Genomic DNA, 17714 nt, shown 5'->3' with positions numbered 1-17714 from the left:
CTCCGCGACGCCTGGGGAGGCGGATGCGACGAGGCTAGTCAAGCAGGAGGTGATGATGGTGATGCATGCGGACATTACGGGTGGGCTTCAGCGTCAGATGTTCTATCGAGAAGCGAAGGCAATTGACCCGAATGATTCCCCCACACACGATCCGTAAGGAACCGTGGAGGGCGAAAAATCACAACACGACCTCTCGCCACCACTGTTGCCACCACGAACTCAATTCGGTAAACGCTGCCGTTCATTCTACCCACATCGAATGCTTTAAAGTCCGAACTGTTATGATAGAGTGACGAATTATGTTCATTTCCGACTCACTGTTGCAAAAAGCAATAACCAAGCTAAATTGATGACTACAAACCTAACGAAATTATAGGCCCGAGAAGCACATAAATATTTATTCAAAGAAAATCAATCATGGTACACTAATAACATTTCGGCATGATGGGATTGGTACGGTTTTAATTGGAGATACTAAAATTTGTAACACTAATAGGTAACCGCCATCGAATGTGCAACATTTTAATTCATTACCCTCACAGAAATCCTTTTCAAGAGTTTAGAAGTGATTGATTGTAGGGAATCAGCAATTGAGATGATTCGAAATTGCATAAGAATAACATAAATCACCTTCTTTTCCTCTACTAAATGTTTTACCTGACTTCATGAGCAGGACCCAAGGGAATGACTACGGACGCGATGGTACGCTAAAAATTTCGAGAATAGGAATTAAGGAGTATATTTTTAGGAATGAGGAAACTTTTTTCGAGTAGGAATTGTAGCCGGCTATTTAAATAAGGCCAAGACAGGAAAAATGACGTGACATCCGAAGGGATAAGTACAGGTATACTTATACGACAACTCAGTAGCACCAAGCGACTAGACTGTGATAATCATCTTCAATTAAAACCCACCACTTAGTTACCATGCCCTTCAAAAGAAAATTTATCATCAAAACGTCTAGAGCACTTATTTAATCAAGCATTTTAGCTGAAGAAATAAAAGAAAGGTAAGGCGATGACACCTATTACGGAGTCTGGTGGACATGATAATGAATTTAAATGAGTTTATTCTCTCATGGGTGATGGCACATGACTCAGAGGCGGACAATCATCGAAACAACTGAAAACCTAACAGCGTGACGTTAACCGCCGTAGCGAGAAAAATCACTTAAATGACATGAGGAAGGCGTTGATGGAAGCATTAGTTTTCTTGACTTCTCGCGAAAAATATGCCACGTTCATACGAGGTATACCACGTCATTAATGCACGGTCTTACTTCGATATCATCTCCAGATGCTCGCTCGCTTGGAACGAATGTAGGAGGAGGGGGGGGGGGTGAGACGGCGGGTCGGATGTAAACAAGAAGTCAACATTCGTTCCACCCTGAAGGATCTCCTGAAAGAGAGAGAGAGGATGCTTTTGCATTTCCATAGACTTGGCAACGCTACGTCTCTGGGCGCACAGACGGACAGAAACCCCGCATCCGACTGCTGCCACCACCACCCCCTAATACTCACTCAGCGGACCCCTCGGGAAGATCTCCTGCTTTCATCCCTCTCCCGAGAGCCACCCACCCATCATCTCTCGCCATAAAATATCCCTTTCAACCCAACCTCCTCAGAGGCAGGCGTCGTCATTCCTTCGACGGTCGACCCCATAACCCCTCTTCCCTTCCAACCCCCTTGCCCGCAAAGGAGACCACGACCCTGACTCTCGCAGAGCGAATCCCAGCTACGAAGGCGCCTGACGGGCGTCAGAAGAAAAGAAAACAGGAGACCTAATGCGTGCAAGGAGAAAAAGAAAAGGCAGTTGGGAGGATGACAGTAGAGAGCCTTGTAGGATTAGGGGTTTTACAGGGATATAGCGAAAAATATTTTTGCTATCCTCCACGATACTAGTTACAATAAATCACGATTATGAGACTTGCCCCTTTTAAATGATAGGTCCGAATATCTTTTTCATCATCAGATATTGAAATAGATATGAAGATTAATACTAAAAGCTCATCTTGATGTGGTCGTTAAGACGGATTAGGCAATGTAAGGACCAGTTACGTAATCGCTGCATACTGTACCCACGGCCTCGAAGAGCAAGCTGTTTTATACCCACCGGTCATCCCCCAATAGTAATTTTATGAATTGTGTTCACCTATGAAATAGAGTACGATGAATTATGATACGAAAGAGGGAACCCTATCAACATATGAAATACTGCCTTCGGCTGTAAAACTGGCAAATGGTGTAGTATTTTCAGCTTCATCGATATTTCAATAGTTGTAACAAAACACCCAAATGTTTCCAATTTCCACGACTATTCAATATTTAATTCACATAACTTATTTCATCATTTACATAAATCACTATCATCTTCATCAGTGTGATCTTGCAGGGTTCTTTGACTAAGTCCCAACCATATCAGAGGATTAGTTTATAATTAAGTTAGGTAACCACTCTATAGCATTCTGAAAACCAAAACATTTTTGAGCTATATCTTTTTTCGAACCCGGAAAACCATCAAATTCTTAAGTGAATGGGTTAACTACTGCAAAAGGATTAGAATATATTAGATGGTTTAACAACGAAATACCCACCATGTGAACATCAAACGTCAGTTACGACATTGTGAACTGTCCTTCGAGATCAGGCGACAGAGATGAGGTTCCGTATGCACGCTAAAGAAAACTGAAAATTCGCCAACGACCCATGAACCATTAATCTTCAAAAGCTCGTACAAATGAAAAACTTAAAAGCATGGAAGACATATCACTTCCCGCAGACAAACAAATGAACAAGCTTTAGGCGCGCGGCCATCAATTATGAGGAAAAAAGGCGCGGGTGGTGATTTTTATTAAACCAAAAAGAGTTTTCCCGTCAGCAAGACGACCGCTGGCCATTAATCACCCGCCAAAGTGAACTTACAATACTGCACGAAACACGATCAACATTAAAGATATCGTGACTCGGACGAAAACCAGCCCTGCATTGGGTAATCAGTGAAGGCAAAAGCGTCGAGTGAGGAAAAAGGATGGCTTTTACTTTACAAAAGATTAAACTGAGCATTACCATCAACAGAATGATTAACAGCAATGCAAAATTCATCCAATGAATTCTAAACTGATGATAGATTAACAGGCGTGAACGCACATCGAAACAATTCAAGTAAACGCTTCATTTTAAGTAATAAGATTATCTAATGCATGCCAAAGGAGAGCCGCCAGAAACTGCATTTGCTTCACCACTTTTTCGATTACATATTGTAGAGGATGACGTTAAATGGTAAAACTCAAACTTGAAAAACGTAATAAATGTAAAACAGACTTTCCCTACATTTTGTTGGAAATATAAGGAATTGGCAATGCAATAAAACCAAACAAAATTTTATTCAATGTTTTCATAAATAAAACAAGCAGATGCGAAAATCATTCTACTTGAAACTAGGATACTTGTAACTTCAATCTTGTATAAACAATCTTGTGATGAGTTCAAAGAATACAGGACAAAATACCGTAGCCCTCCAATTCTGAGAAAAACACTTGCCATTACTTAGTCCATATTTAACCACTATTAATGGGTACCCGCAGTTTTTAGTTTGATTAGCCTCGGCTATGCCTCTTCGAAAGTTCACTCAAGAACCTCATTCTAAAGGAAGGTAATCAACATAAATTGAGCCAACTCCATCAACTACCCCAGTGAGGGCAATAATTTCCGCAACTCACCCAAAACCACTCGTCCATCACGTGAATATTCCGACGGTAGAATTCGCAGTTTCAAAGAAAACTTCGTCAAAAAAGAAATGCCCTTCTCCGCTCGCCAAATTCCACCGAATCACCGTTCACGTTTCAAGGTCCCGCGATTGAAAGTAAAAAAAAATCAAGCGATATCCGGGTACCCCCAAAATGAAGGCAGACGAAAAAAGTCCGCCCACCTCATTCCGTCCACCTCACGACGATAATTTCCTCACGTCTGGCCCAGACGGGACGGGGAGGCCAACGCACCCGGCCGCACACGTGGCAACGCCGCAGAGAGTGCATCGTTGCAGACACCGGTGAGCACACACACCGAGGTCAAGAAGCAAGCTTGGCTAGACTTGAAGTGTGGGAGAGCGGAAGCAATGGGAATGACCCCCCTTACACCCCCAACCACCCACACACGACTCTTTTCCTTGTCTGCGCCCCCAGACTCGTCGACCCTCTCTCTCAAACAACCCCCAGCGCGCCAGGGAAACTCACCCCGCAGTCACATGACCACGCTCTGTCTCTCACTTCGTATCAGCTCTTTTCTCTCTCTCTCCGCGACCGTCTCGCTCACTTCCGGGATTCCGCCAGCGGGGGAGACGGGGGGAGGTGGCACAGGACGACACCGAAGGACAGCGGCGAAGATAAAATAAATGGGAAACGTTCGCGAGAAGCGACCGAGTGAGTGTGAGATAAGGCGAGGAGACTTGTGCGTGCGCTGCGACTGATTTCGAATCGCGTCGTCGCGACGGCAGCTTTCAGAAGCTGCCGACGTGTGGCCCATCGCCGCGACGGGCACGGTCAAGCCTCGTGGCGGGAAGGTGGAGAGAGAGAGAGAGAGAAAACATCCCACGGAAACAAATATTTTCATCTAATTCATAATTTCTGCTCTGAGGATACACGACCTAATGTAACAATTCAAAACGTAGGTATAACGAGCTTCCACATTGTACATTTCATTTTAAATTTGAACCCGACATTATGCAATGCTCCTACACATACACAACCTTATATACACAAAAATCCTACATATACAAATAAAAATTGGTTTTAGACGTAATCAGAACGAAGTAAATGTGAGACCAAGCGAAAGCTATAGTTGTTTGTAAATGAAAATGCGATTCAAAAGTCCTATTGTAATCCTCCGTGTTCGGTAAGTGAGTGGTCACGTAGAGACGAATAAAAGAGAGACAGAATCGCTGTATTCAATTCATTTCGGTCAATAAACGAAATACATAACATCTGAATTCTAATTTTTCGGATAAACACTCCGGAACGTAATCTTTGCAATTAATAATTTTAATATTATTTGTCATTGGTAACATTTCCACTCCCTGCTGATGAAAATGAATTTCGCGAAAATATTGGCGTGACACATGAAATGAAAATTGAAAATATCGGAAATAAAAATTAATACGTCTTTTATCAAGGATAATTCGAGTAAATAAATTTACTCTACACCTAATATAAATAGCCTGCAAGTACAAAGACAATAACCGAAAGGAAAACGACAAAATTGCATCGCAAAGCCCGAGAAACACCGTACACTTAGGAATATACTGATATAAGTAACAGGAAGTTACCACGTTGTTACATCATGTTGGAAAGAAGAGCAAACAAAGCCCCATATTCTAGGTTAATTACTAAGAGCGTCTGCCCAACGGTGTCATTAATTATGGAAACAAATGATATCTCATCTCATTACAAAGTATTAATTGAAAAAAGCATATTTATCACATTTAAGGAACGCCTTAATGACCATACTCATAATCACCCCACGAAACTTGAGCATAGACACACTACAAAATATCGTTTACGTCGTGAGGAAAACTGATATACAGTGGGTTAATTGTTTCAATTATTCATATCCACGATTGTCCACTACGGGTAAATAACCCTGTACCAAAGAATGTAAATTCGTTCAAAATAATGAGAAGAATAAATTTACAAACATAGTTATGGGTATCCTAATGCAAATCTTTTACACTGTAAAAAAGATAACGCTTTCCAGGGAAATTATTTCACATTAAGGAGGAATGGAGCACACATAGCAATATATAACTTTGCTTCGGTAGGGCTCTAGTCAGGAATTTAAATGCGATTATTTTCTATAACGCGTTATTGACATAATTGCGGAAAAAACAATAACATATTTCGTTTTCACACGACGAGATCTATACTTAAATATGTAATCGTAAGAAACAAAATATAATTACCAACCTGTTCATGAGGAATTCTCGCAATTAAGCACGTTTTCGGGTTTCATGTAAAACTTTGGAAAATAGCTTCTATAGCGCTACACATAGCATAGTGCTTGGATCTCAAACAAATAAAATTCTGTAACAACATACACTCCCAGAAAATATAGACCATGAAAAAAGTAACAAGTACTAATAATTCTTACACTATCATAGTATAGAATACGTGAATAGAAATAAATGGAATTGAAATGATTTAAATGAAATTCTATTAAAAATATAATTGATGCCGTGCACTGATGGAGGTATCAATAAAGTACATAGTGCTGATAAGTCGATTATTTTAATAGCTATCGAGGATTTGGGAGATTTTGATAGAAAATAATACTTGACTTACCACGGTGGTTGAAGCCGGTAGGTATTACTGCACATCAAAAAACACCCTGAAAATAAGAAAAAAAGGTCATTAAGATTTCCATACGGAAGAAAAGTTTCTGCAAACAAATCACAACATATTCAAGCGATAGAGGATGGATGAAAACATAAATTACATTTAAAAAGAATAAATGCATAATCTAGACAGAAATACAATTACGAGTAAAGAGACCACAAATTTGTATTACAGATAATAGCAGCCGCACTGTTAGATATACCCTAATAATAAAACTAAATTCCCTAGGGCGTTCTCCTGCAGTGCGTTTTTTCGCTAAAGAATATTACTCCCTTATCCTCATGTTTTTTTTCCCACAAACAGAAAGCTTTTTCACACAAAATTTCAACATAAACAACTGAAATTTCAACCTTTTGTTTATCTGGTTCGTCATTTCACTTCACTTATAGTGAATATTGTAATTGTATTTTTTTCTTTAGTAAATGCTTATTCACATTTATATACAAGTGTATATTTGTATTTAATGACGCTAACGAGGGGTTAGGCGGAAGAGGGGTCTTTAAGTCTAAACCTCGCCCGAAAAAAGACATCAATCTATCTATAATAACCAACACTTAGAAAGCGCCAAGTGACAATAAATATATCAAAGGGGGTCCAAAAATACTTCGGGCTTTGATGCAGAGAAAATCTAAGTTTAGGATACCAAAACGATCGCTTTTCAATTTACTGTATATGGTGAAGCGAGGGCCCCTCTGCACCTGCCGATCCACCCGTGCGTTATCCCCAAGCGTCGCAGACGTGAGAGGCCAGGCTTATCAGTCGCCGTGGAAAGTCAACGTGAGACAAGGACAACGGCAATCCTTCAGCCCGCCATTCTGCCACCAAGCCGCCCTTTCGGCTTCCCCTGGCTCAGGAGTCGAACAGCAGGTGTCGCTTCTGATCCCATTGTTCCGGGAGTAACAAGCAATAAAAGTGACGTTTGTGGGACCCGACCCTTCTTTCGCTTAGGCCCTTTTCCAACAACTTTCACAATAGTCTAATCTTGTGGACAAAACCGAACAAAAACCGGGAACCCCAATGGGCACCGGAAGTATGAGAGGCCCAGTACCAAACCCTAGAAGTTAGCCCAGACAGAAAGCAGACCGCTCGTTTGTTCCCCAATCATTGCGTCGCTACCTAATAGCTACAGGAAAAATATGAAGTCTTCCAGTAGTTTTATGAACTTTCGACTCCGAAAGGTCGATAGAGTCCACAGAGGAAAATGACGACTGGGTAAAGCAGTCGACTGGAAAATCGGGGGATCAGGGTTCGAATACCGGTCAATGCGTTGATAAAGTCTTCACGGGAAATCAGCCGGGTAAGGATGGACGTTGCTGCCAACTGCTGCAGGGCGAATGAAGCCCTGAAGACGATGGCAGAGAAGGCCATTGAAACGCTGGCAGCAATGTCCATCCTTACCCGGCTGATTTCCAGTGAAGATTTTATCAACAGCATTCGCCGGGAAAGCACCAAATCCTCCACTGGTGAATGCGAATGACGTTTTCTCCACGGTGTTTTCGCGCAATTTCATTGCGGATGACTCCGTTAAGTTATCACCATGGCAAGTACCGATATACTTAAAATTTTCCAAAAGGTCTGTCCACCGTCTCAGATCGTCACGGTGAAAAAGTCAGTCGAGGCGGAAAAAGCGCGGCCGGCTTGAAAACACCACCGAGGGAATAATCGCGATACGCCTCTCTCCCAGACACCCGCGCAAATACTGTTATCTGGATTCCTGGGCCTCTTAACGCCTCGAGGATGACGTGGAATCGCTCGAGCACCGGGAAATTTGCCGGAGCCCACGGATAGGACAAATCGCCTGGCTAGGGCAAAGTGGATCAATTTCCTGCCATATCATTTTTTAAAGAATGAAGAAGTGGAATTGAGATTTAGGGTTCGTTGACTGCAAAGTCATTTTGCACAACTACCCAATCATTTAATTCAAATCATATTTATTCACCCTGCCACCGAATACAGCACATGTTGGCCATTTCACATCGGGGTGTTCAACAAATTTAGCGATTACATGTGCAATAACAACAATTCCCTGGAGTTCCTACCTACCTACCATGGCGGGACTCGAACCCGCGACCTCTAGTGTGGCAGGCGAGAACTTTACTCCACCGCTAACGATGCCGGTAGTAATAGTATAATAACTTAGGTACAGTGAACGTTAAATTAGTGAAATAGGTGAGTATGTTTAAATGTTATTATAAAGACTTATTTCCTTTAGAAACATAATGGTGTCGCATAAATTAGAAGGGTGGTCTCTTAGGATTTCTTTGAAAATTTAGATAAAAACCCAGGGTAAAATTTAGTGGGATGGAAGAAGATAAATAAAAATAACAGGACAGAAGATTTAAGATTTTTGGAGTGAAAAGGTACTTCATATTTTGCAGTTATTTTGAGAATGTATTTGGGTAAATATGTAGACGCTATTGATTAAACGAAAGCTATTGAACAAAGCTTTCCAGATATTAATTTAATTGTGTATTAATGCATAGTTCAGTTTATCACAACAACGACTGTGATACGTGAAGGAATTGTCATTTCCCTCAAATTCCAATTAGATAGTTATTCCATAATATTTAGTACTGCGAGCAACGGGGTTAAAATTACGACAAACATATTTAGAATTTCGTGGGCAAGAATTCATTACCTACAACACTTTCAAAATATCCAATATTTTGCGCCACAGTTCTCCTCATTAACATCGGGGCAAAAAAAGAAATCGTAAAACCAGTGAGATTAAAGAAACACCTCTCTCCAAAAGAACTAGAGAAATAACTATTCGCTTTACCTTACGCAAGTGGCCAAGAAATTTCTCTCCCTCGAGAAAACATAGTTCGTTTAATTTTGGTAAGTGTCGCCAGAGCTGAATAAAACACGAGCCTTACATTTTCGCCTTTCACTACTTTTTAAATATGAAACAACAGAATGCCACGGGGAGATGACTTTTCTTGAAATTAAATCTTGCAAAGAGAGAGAGAGAGAGAAGGGAAGGAGAAAAAAGGGGAGATAGGGAGAGATTCTCATGAATAGCTTTAAGTGTCCTCTCACGGCCTCGCACAACCACATCCAAGCCCACATTCACCGGTCCTTCCTCCCGCCCTACGCTAACAGGAAGCTCACTCACACACACAGATCCCCCGAATAAAAAAAAAGAAAATTCACCAGGAGAGTAAAGGAAAACATTACTACGAGGCAAAAGGTGTGACCGACTTTAAAGAAGAAGAAAAAAAACGTAGAAAAACTCCTCGAGCGATAGAAAAGTTGATAAAAAATATTATGAGAGAAAAAAAAAGGAATAAAAAATCTCACGCGTAAAAATACCTCCCTCTCTCATATAAAAAAAAGGAATGAAGCCTTGAGACGACCGGGGGAAGAGATGGGTGAGGTGGAGGCTTTTGTGAAGACGTCATCACTCGGACAAGAGAGAGAAAGAGGAGATCTCAACAAGGAGAGAGGGAGAAAGAGAGATCCTAGTGGAAGAAGGGAAGAGAGGGAGGGAGGAAGGTAAAGTTGTCGGGAAGAGGTCTATCGATCGCCGCAGGAGAGAGGGAGGAACACCACGAGGAAGAGAGCGGGAGGGGGGGAGGAGGTCGGAATTTTCCGCGAGAGTCGTGTGGGGGATGGCGGGCGCGGTGGAGGGCAGGAGAGCGGAGGCATATGAATCGACCCGGCACAGCGGGACTCAACACTCCGCGCGCCTCCTTACCTTACCCTGGAGTCGTCGAGGCAGAGAGAGAGAGGAGGCGCGCGAAGAAGGGAGGAGGAGAGTGAAGCGATGGGAGAGCGCAGGCGTGGCCATGGCAAGACCTCAGGTGCGACGTAGAGCGAAGGTCAGGGATCTCTCTCTGCCTCGCTCTTTCTCCTGCAAAGCCCTCCAAAACTCGCTCCCTCCCGGCACATACCACCACCGCCTCCTCCTCCTACGCTACCCACCGTACAAACACACACACATCAATACTACTTAAACCCCCTCTCTCACGCTCACGACATTGCTCCCGGAGAAGGAGCAAGGCGCGACCGGGGCGCTCCGACGGCGACGCCGCTCATTTCATTTACGGAGGACGGACGTGTCGTCGACGGGTGGATTCGACATAAAACGACGGGCAGGGAGGCGACCGTTTTTCGGGGAGCCCGATTCAGAGCCATTCCGGGAATCGTCGTCAAGCGAGGCCGCTTCCGTGGTGATACAATCAGGGCGAGAGGAAATCGGCTGCTAAATGAAATCGCGATCATGAATTGCAGTGCAGACAGGGGCGGATACTGCATAAAATTTGAGGGTGTGGGGTCATGGCCTTGGTCCGGGTAGTACGTAATACTGAGACAATATGGAATAATGGAAGAGGGTCGTTCTCCCGTGCAAATTATTTTAAAATACGAATTGATTACGTATTCTGGAGCCTAAAATATTCCATTTTTATTCATAACGCCAGATTAAATAGATCAATTTTAGACATTTAAGCGTACATAAATTATTAAATTAATAATAATTAAAATTTTTTTGATCAAGTTGGGGGGGGTGAAACCAAAATCCCCTGTGACACCCCCCCCCCCCCCGTGTTCAGCTCAATATCACACCGAGCGAGAACATCAATAAAGGGTCATTTTGCGATTACATTAACGCAACAATCACATCAACGTGAGTTCTATTGTTCGTCTGAGAAAATTAATGGAATTTAATATGGCTTGCATTAAAATATGAGCAGTCGAATAGGCGACCATAGCACCACCTGGTTTATCGCATGGAAAGATGTTCATTTTCAATGGAAGTGGGTAAAAAGCACAGTTATACTTTCGATGCATTAATGGATATTGCAAAACACTTTCTAAATACCCTACACAACGTAAAAACTATAGAAATAATAACTTAAAGACAAATATTCCTTAAATGCTCATGGAATTTTAGCCACACAAATGAATTGGCAATTAGAATCTAGGATACAAACATACCAAACAAAAAATATATGGCGAAAGGAATGAACTTAGATATAAATAGTGCTTTATAAAATTTAGTAGGAGCCATTTAATCGAGCCATTTATTATCTACAGCATTCATATATTGGTCTTAGAGTCAATCATAGAGTTTAACACTTTCAAGCACACAAGAAACGCCTCAAATATTGAAATATCGGGACAGATTCGGGGAACAGATGAAGGGCAGGAGTGAAACCAAACATATCTCCCTTGACGATGATAAAACACCAATGATACAAGTTGGGAAGATCTCGTATTCAACTTCCAGCTGGCTCGATGAGCGTCTTCCAAGGCATCCGCAACGAGGAATGAGACAATAAGAAACTTTCGATATATGTATAAGAAATCGTCGAGCGATTCAAGACCTACTCCTCTCAAAAAGAGAAGGGATCTCAGTCAGGGTGGATAAGGACGAGGAGTTGAGGCTGGGGGGAGCCGAGGGGAATTTCGGGGGGGGGTGTCGAAAGGGGTGCGGAATAAAAAACCAATAAGGAGCGGGGGGTGAGGAGGGTCTGGGGGGGCAAACATCGCGGATCGAAGCACGCCGTCCTGAAAAGAAGGTCCACTAAGAATCCTCGGCGCGACGCCTTCATTACCGGAGAAGGCGGATGCACTGCTCGCGACTGAGGAGATGGTACAATGGTGCAGGGAGGATGAAAATACGGGGAGGAGGAGATGAAATGAATAAACCAAGACGAGAGATGCAGAAGGGAGAGGAAGGAAGAAAAACGTGAGAAGAGGAGCAAATGGGGGAGGGTGTGAAAAGAGGCGGAGAGGGAATTGTGTTCGCGCACTGCCTCCCAATCCAACACCACAGCGTCTACTATTCAACCGAACCAAGTTCCGCGCTATGCGAGTTATTTCTTTCCTCTCATTTTTCCCTTCACAACAGCGGAGGGGGCGCACATCTCCGCCACTGACGTTGACGAGAGCCGTGCTAAGCTGCCGTGAAGGAAGCAAGGAGGAGTACAAGAGAACGATGGGTTTGAAAGATTTAACTCCTTGCGCTGGAATGACGAGTCTAGCTCGTAATAAACTTCCGATGCCAAATCGCGCAATGACGAGTGTATCTACAGTTTTAGCACTATTTAGGGGGAAAACTGGAATGTTTTGAAAGTTAAACAATGTTAAAACATCCATAATGTACATAATGAACTATTATTTCATGAAATTTGATACATTGGATGGAATAAATGCAGTAGCGTAACTATGAGGGGATAGATCCCCCCCCCCCCCAACAGCCTCAGAGAAAAATATTTTTAAAGATATTATCTAGTTATGGAATGTAATAACTGCATCTGCTTAAAGTTAAATCTTTATTGCCAATATTATGTAAAAATGTATTTCCAGGCATGCAATTTTCCAAAAATTTGCCGTTCACCCCTCCCCCCGTCGCCATCCCTGACCATCCCATCCCCCCAAAAGCATACTCCTAGTTACGACACTGAATAAATTATTTCATGCGAGTAGCGATAGCCGTTTTCTCGATGTTCGTGAGCAATATGAAATAATAATCACTTTTTATTTCACTGTTCAACGTTGATTACAAACTACAAAATATCATTTCATTACCTACAATTCCATTTAAAAATAACCACGGAGAAAATAAAAACAGGACAGGAGCATGATATAAGTACATATTAGCAAATACAAGTGATTATTACGAAATAATAATCACTTATAATTTCACTATTCTACGTTGATTACAAACCACAAAATATCATTTCACCACCCACCATTCCATTATATAATTCCACAGAAAAATTAAATAGCCGACAGGAGCACGATATTCAGACAAAAAACTGATGTAGAAGGTGTGAGTGAAGGTGTCCCCCACTCCTATCGAACAATGGGCAGAGAGGCGAACGGAGGAGAATCTTGGATTCGGCGAGCGAGGGCCGCGTGGGAGGCGAGGGAGAGGGGAGCGAATCGAGATCAACGACCTGTCGTGGAGGGGAGACGGGAACAGGTGGAGGAGAGGTCCTGATTCATACAGGGCTGGCACCCAGCGAGGAGGGAATCGGACCGAGTCTTAAACAGTTCATGGAAGCGTTCCAGTGAGGGAAGAAGATACACTGTTTCTTCAAATGGATAGGTCAATACCTAGAGTGAAAGATGCTATAAACCCATGGTTTTGCGGAAGAAAAATTTTTCTATGAATGAGTTCAGATACCAATCAAGTTCGGGGCTAATGGAGTTTTAGCCACACCAATGGATTGATAATTAGGATCTAGAATACAAACACGCTGATTAAGATTGATACGGCGAAAGGAATGGGCATCAATATAAGTAAGTATGATCCATAAAAAGGGCAATGGAGACTAAACAAAAAAACGGAAATCATTTTGAGAATTTAGAGAATCTTTTAGAAGATATTATAGCTTAGTACTACGGTAAAAAAGTGGATATTTAGTAATTATTGTATTAATGGAAATTTCAGAGACCTACTCGGAGAATACATGTTATCGTAAATATGCATTTGCGCCATTGAACGTCATTTGAGAAAAGAAAAAGGATATGCAGCAACAATATTTGTATCGTCAAGTATTGGAGGGATTCCGAGAAGTGTTTCACTTCAAAGTCTCGGTTATGAGGCACCAAGGTGACCAATTTCGTGACTGGCAACAATTACTACCTAATATTATTAAACTAATTTATTCATGTTGTACTGCCTACCACAAACACGGCTAAACTGAAGGCGATGCCATGCACTAATTCCTATTTCAATTTGTCAGCCTCGGTGGCGTTGGTGTAAATTCCTCGTCTGCCAAACAGAAGGTTGCCCAATGCCGTTTCGTCCCTCGTTGTAAATAAATTAGAAACATTTCCGCTTATATCCCACTGTAAAGGCCATAAAATGCGCAGTTTTCAGGGCGGCGAAGTTCGTTAATAAAAAATAAATTCCAGTAGGACATTCAGCGACAATGCACGAAGCCGACAAGGGAAAGAAAACTGAAAAATGCCTAGTATCAACACGAAACGTGTCAGAAAACAACCGCCTTGTTTAACAAGTCCCCGGAAACAGTCTCATCGTCGGCAAAAGTTCTCATATCTCACGCAGACGGTCCCTTCCGGAATCCAGCTGCTTCGCAGATTGCGAGAGGCACGGACTTGGCCACCCTAAAAACAGCCCACTCATAATCTACCCACCCTCGCACAAAAACCCCAGGCCCTCCCAACAAGCATCGACGCTGATAAAGGCTGAGAGAGGCGATAGGACGGAGAAAGAGAGCGATAAACTTTTCGCACTAGACATCAGCAACACACACCACTTTCCCTCTCCACGGGCCGAAACGATATCCGCCAGAGCCAGAAGGTCGCGGCGGCACCACCAACCCCCCTCCTCCTCCCACACCCAGAAAGAGGCGAAGCCCTCCGCTCTCCCGCTCACGCAGGGAACCATGGGGGCAGAACGCGACACAGCATACCTCGGAGGCTTACTCACGCCCTCCCCGGCCTCTCCCCAGGCATTTCCCCAGCCCGCCCCGCTCGCCAAGCGCACAGCATGAAGGTCGGCGGCCGTCTCGCCCGCTGAGCCGCAGCCGCGCCGTCGACGGCAATTTCTCCGCCCTTCCCATGAACCCGCCGCTTGAGTTCAGTCCATCACGCGGCGGCGTCCTCCAACTCCCAGACGTCGGCTCGCCCACTCGCGACAGAATTAAAAAAAAAAGAACTAGAGGGTGGAGGAGGGGGCTTCCCTATCCGAACAATATAAAAAAAAATTGGCCAAAATACATCCTGTTGCAGAATCGGCTGGTGAAATGAGGCGGGAGTGGCCCGCAGACAGACGGTCGCAAAACACACAACGGTCGACTGTTATCCGACACGGAGGGAGGAGGGGCCGCCTCCGACGGGAACAAATTGCTCGCTAGTTCATTTTACGCCGATGACAAGCTTCGAGAGAAAATGCTGACGCAGCCTTGTCGTAATTTGAATGGAATATGTTATTGCCCTGTTGGGCTGGATGGTAATACGCCCCGTAACACAATACGATTACCATAATTGGAAGTCCTCCAACATATATTCCTTCGCTTCATTCTCATCGTTCTGATCGACAATTCTCACTACGAATGGGTAGATGAACATAAGAAACTTCAATTTATTTTTACGGTGCCAATGGAATGATGCGCTACTTTTAAATGCAGATTCGGCTCCAAAACGTTAATGAATAGCTCGTGTAAGTCATTCACAAAGGTTACTACTTAAGATATGACAAACGAAATCAGAGTTTGGCAAAAAAAACATGCGTGTTGAATCGATCGAAATGACTAATTAAAAGTATATCGAAGACTTTAATCAGTTAAACCACACAATAACTTTTAATTCTCAGTTACCAAATGCCACTCATACTAACGGATAATTTAAGCATCTTAATTACAGTAAACTCGCTTGAACTCTTCGAAACCAAAACGCAATTCAAAGTCGCGGTGTATAATTTGTTTGTATTAATCTTCGAATGATAAACAGACTGCCGTCCAACGTCAAATCAAATCACAGACCTAAACAAGTTTTCTTCAAGGACAAAAACAATAGGGAATACATATCGCATTTAAACACATTAGCGTGGCGATACGAATTCAAACTTTGCATTACGAATCGCGTCACACATAAGTGAGTTCGACAGGACGACGATGGCCAAGGATCCGCGGACAGATAAGGATGACAAAGGGGTCTCATCGACTGCCGAACAAAACCGACGAGGCGGGGATAGCCCGCCGCACTGACCACCGCCTCATCTCATTCCGTTCACACACCTCACGCCTTTTAGGCAATGGAGAGGCGAACAGCAGACTACAAAGGAAAATGAGTGACGAGATCCCAATAGGGCCGCTACCTCCCCACTCCCTCTCGCCTTCAGACCGAGGGACGCCCACTGCCGCAGCCTCACACCACGGCCCGTCCTCCTTAGTGAGGAGAAGACGCCCGCTAGACAAAAAAATGATCCGGCCGCCGAAATCTTCAATGTCATGGATCTCGAAAAGCTGTTACCCGACCCGAGAGGAATGCAAACGAGGCAAACGTGTTGGCGGTTGGACGCGCATCGACCGTAGACCGCTCTTTCTCTATTTTCGCAGAGGCGATATAAGCCCATATCTCCGTCGCGTTAGCCCCTCGAACGACGACATAGATCACATCTTAAAATAACTGCTGAGTGGCATGATTTCCACGTTATCCAAGATAATAACCGATTAGGTACGTGAGGTCATATCCAGATTAGTAAAGAAGAATGCTCAAAAATGGTTTTGAATACTAGGAAGTTGTACAGAAAGGAGACGCAGCTTAGTGCGTGAAAATAGGGTCCGCTATTTTGTGACGTAAAATTACTTAAATATTCTTAAATATTTCAAAAAACTTCTGCATAGTAGTAATGGATAAAGCAGTCTGTTTACAAATGGCATTGTTTTTTATTACATAAAAATCCTACTCTTTATCAGTTTAGTATTAAGATTTCCAAAGAAAATTGAGAGCAGGAGTTTTTTTTGACGTTTGGTCTTGTTTGAGCCTCTGTATCTGGGTAAGGGGTTATACCTTTGTTGTACGACTTACAATTTCTCGATCACCAATCGTCTGTGAGTATTTTTTCTAAGTGTCAGCAGCCTATCCCAAAAAAGCTACTTTGCACTTTACTCGGGCGCTCCTCGATTTGAAAACGCTGAGCGCACGCTCGATAGGTGTTCTCAGTTACATTATCAGTCAATGCCACAAAATTATTTACTTTCTCTACCATCAATTCGACGTCATCGGGGACAAAAACCACAACAAATAACATCGTGGGCCTTGACTGCAACTAGACGTCGACGAGGACAAAAGAAACCCAGAATCCTGGAAATGGGACTCCGATTTTTTTTTAACAAAAATAACGGCACGTCAAAAGCTGTCGCATTCGAAGCTTTCACAGCACGCGGAGGGGGCATCAAGCATCCAGCAGTCAATCAAGGAGAGAAGAGGGATGGCTCAACTTGGCAACGCCGCCGAGTGGGCGTTTGAGACTGCTGGCATGTCAGTTGACGGAGGAGGAAGGCTCTCGCGGCGGCCACGGTGTGGGTGGGTGACCGTCTGGGCGTAGATGATTAAGGGGGGGGAGAGGATGGTTGGGGAGGGGAAGGGAAAAAATGAGGGGGAGGGGGGATACAGGTGGTCGGCGATAGACCAAGGGGAGGGGGGGCAACGGAGTTGGAATGGCACGTGGGGTGGGGTTGGTGGGGATGGCGGTTAGGGATGTATGGAATCAATTGCCACGGGAAACAGAGCCGGAGGGGAAAGAACGCGGCAGAGTTCATCCTCCTCCTCCAATGTCGAGACCCGATTGACTCGCTCCATCTTCGTCAAGATGGACCCAAACCCTCGATTTAAAAAAAAACCCCTT

At 43.5% G+C, this 17714-nt stretch overlaps 1 protein-coding gene across 1 annotated transcript in view; it reads right to left on the bottom strand.

Annotated features, from left to right (window-relative positions):
* LOC124174231 overlaps positions 1-17714 on the bottom strand; it is a 167959-nt gene that overhangs the window by 47948 nt on the left and 102297 nt on the right. Inside the window, exon 3 of the mRNA XM_046553324.1 lies at positions 6332-6377. Coding sequence (XP_046409280.1) covers positions 6332-6377 — 46 coding nt within the window. The remainder of the gene's footprint in view (positions 1-6331; positions 6378-17714) is intronic.

This window comes from Ischnura elegans, chromosome 2, assembly GCF_921293095.1.
Source record: "Ischnura elegans chromosome 2, ioIscEleg1.1, whole genome shotgun sequence".
NCBI lineage: Eukaryota > Metazoa > Arthropoda > Insecta > Odonata > Coenagrionidae > Ischnura > Ischnura elegans.
The sequence above is the reverse complement of the archived record's forward strand: the minus strand, read 5'-3'. Positions and strand labels throughout refer to the sequence as shown.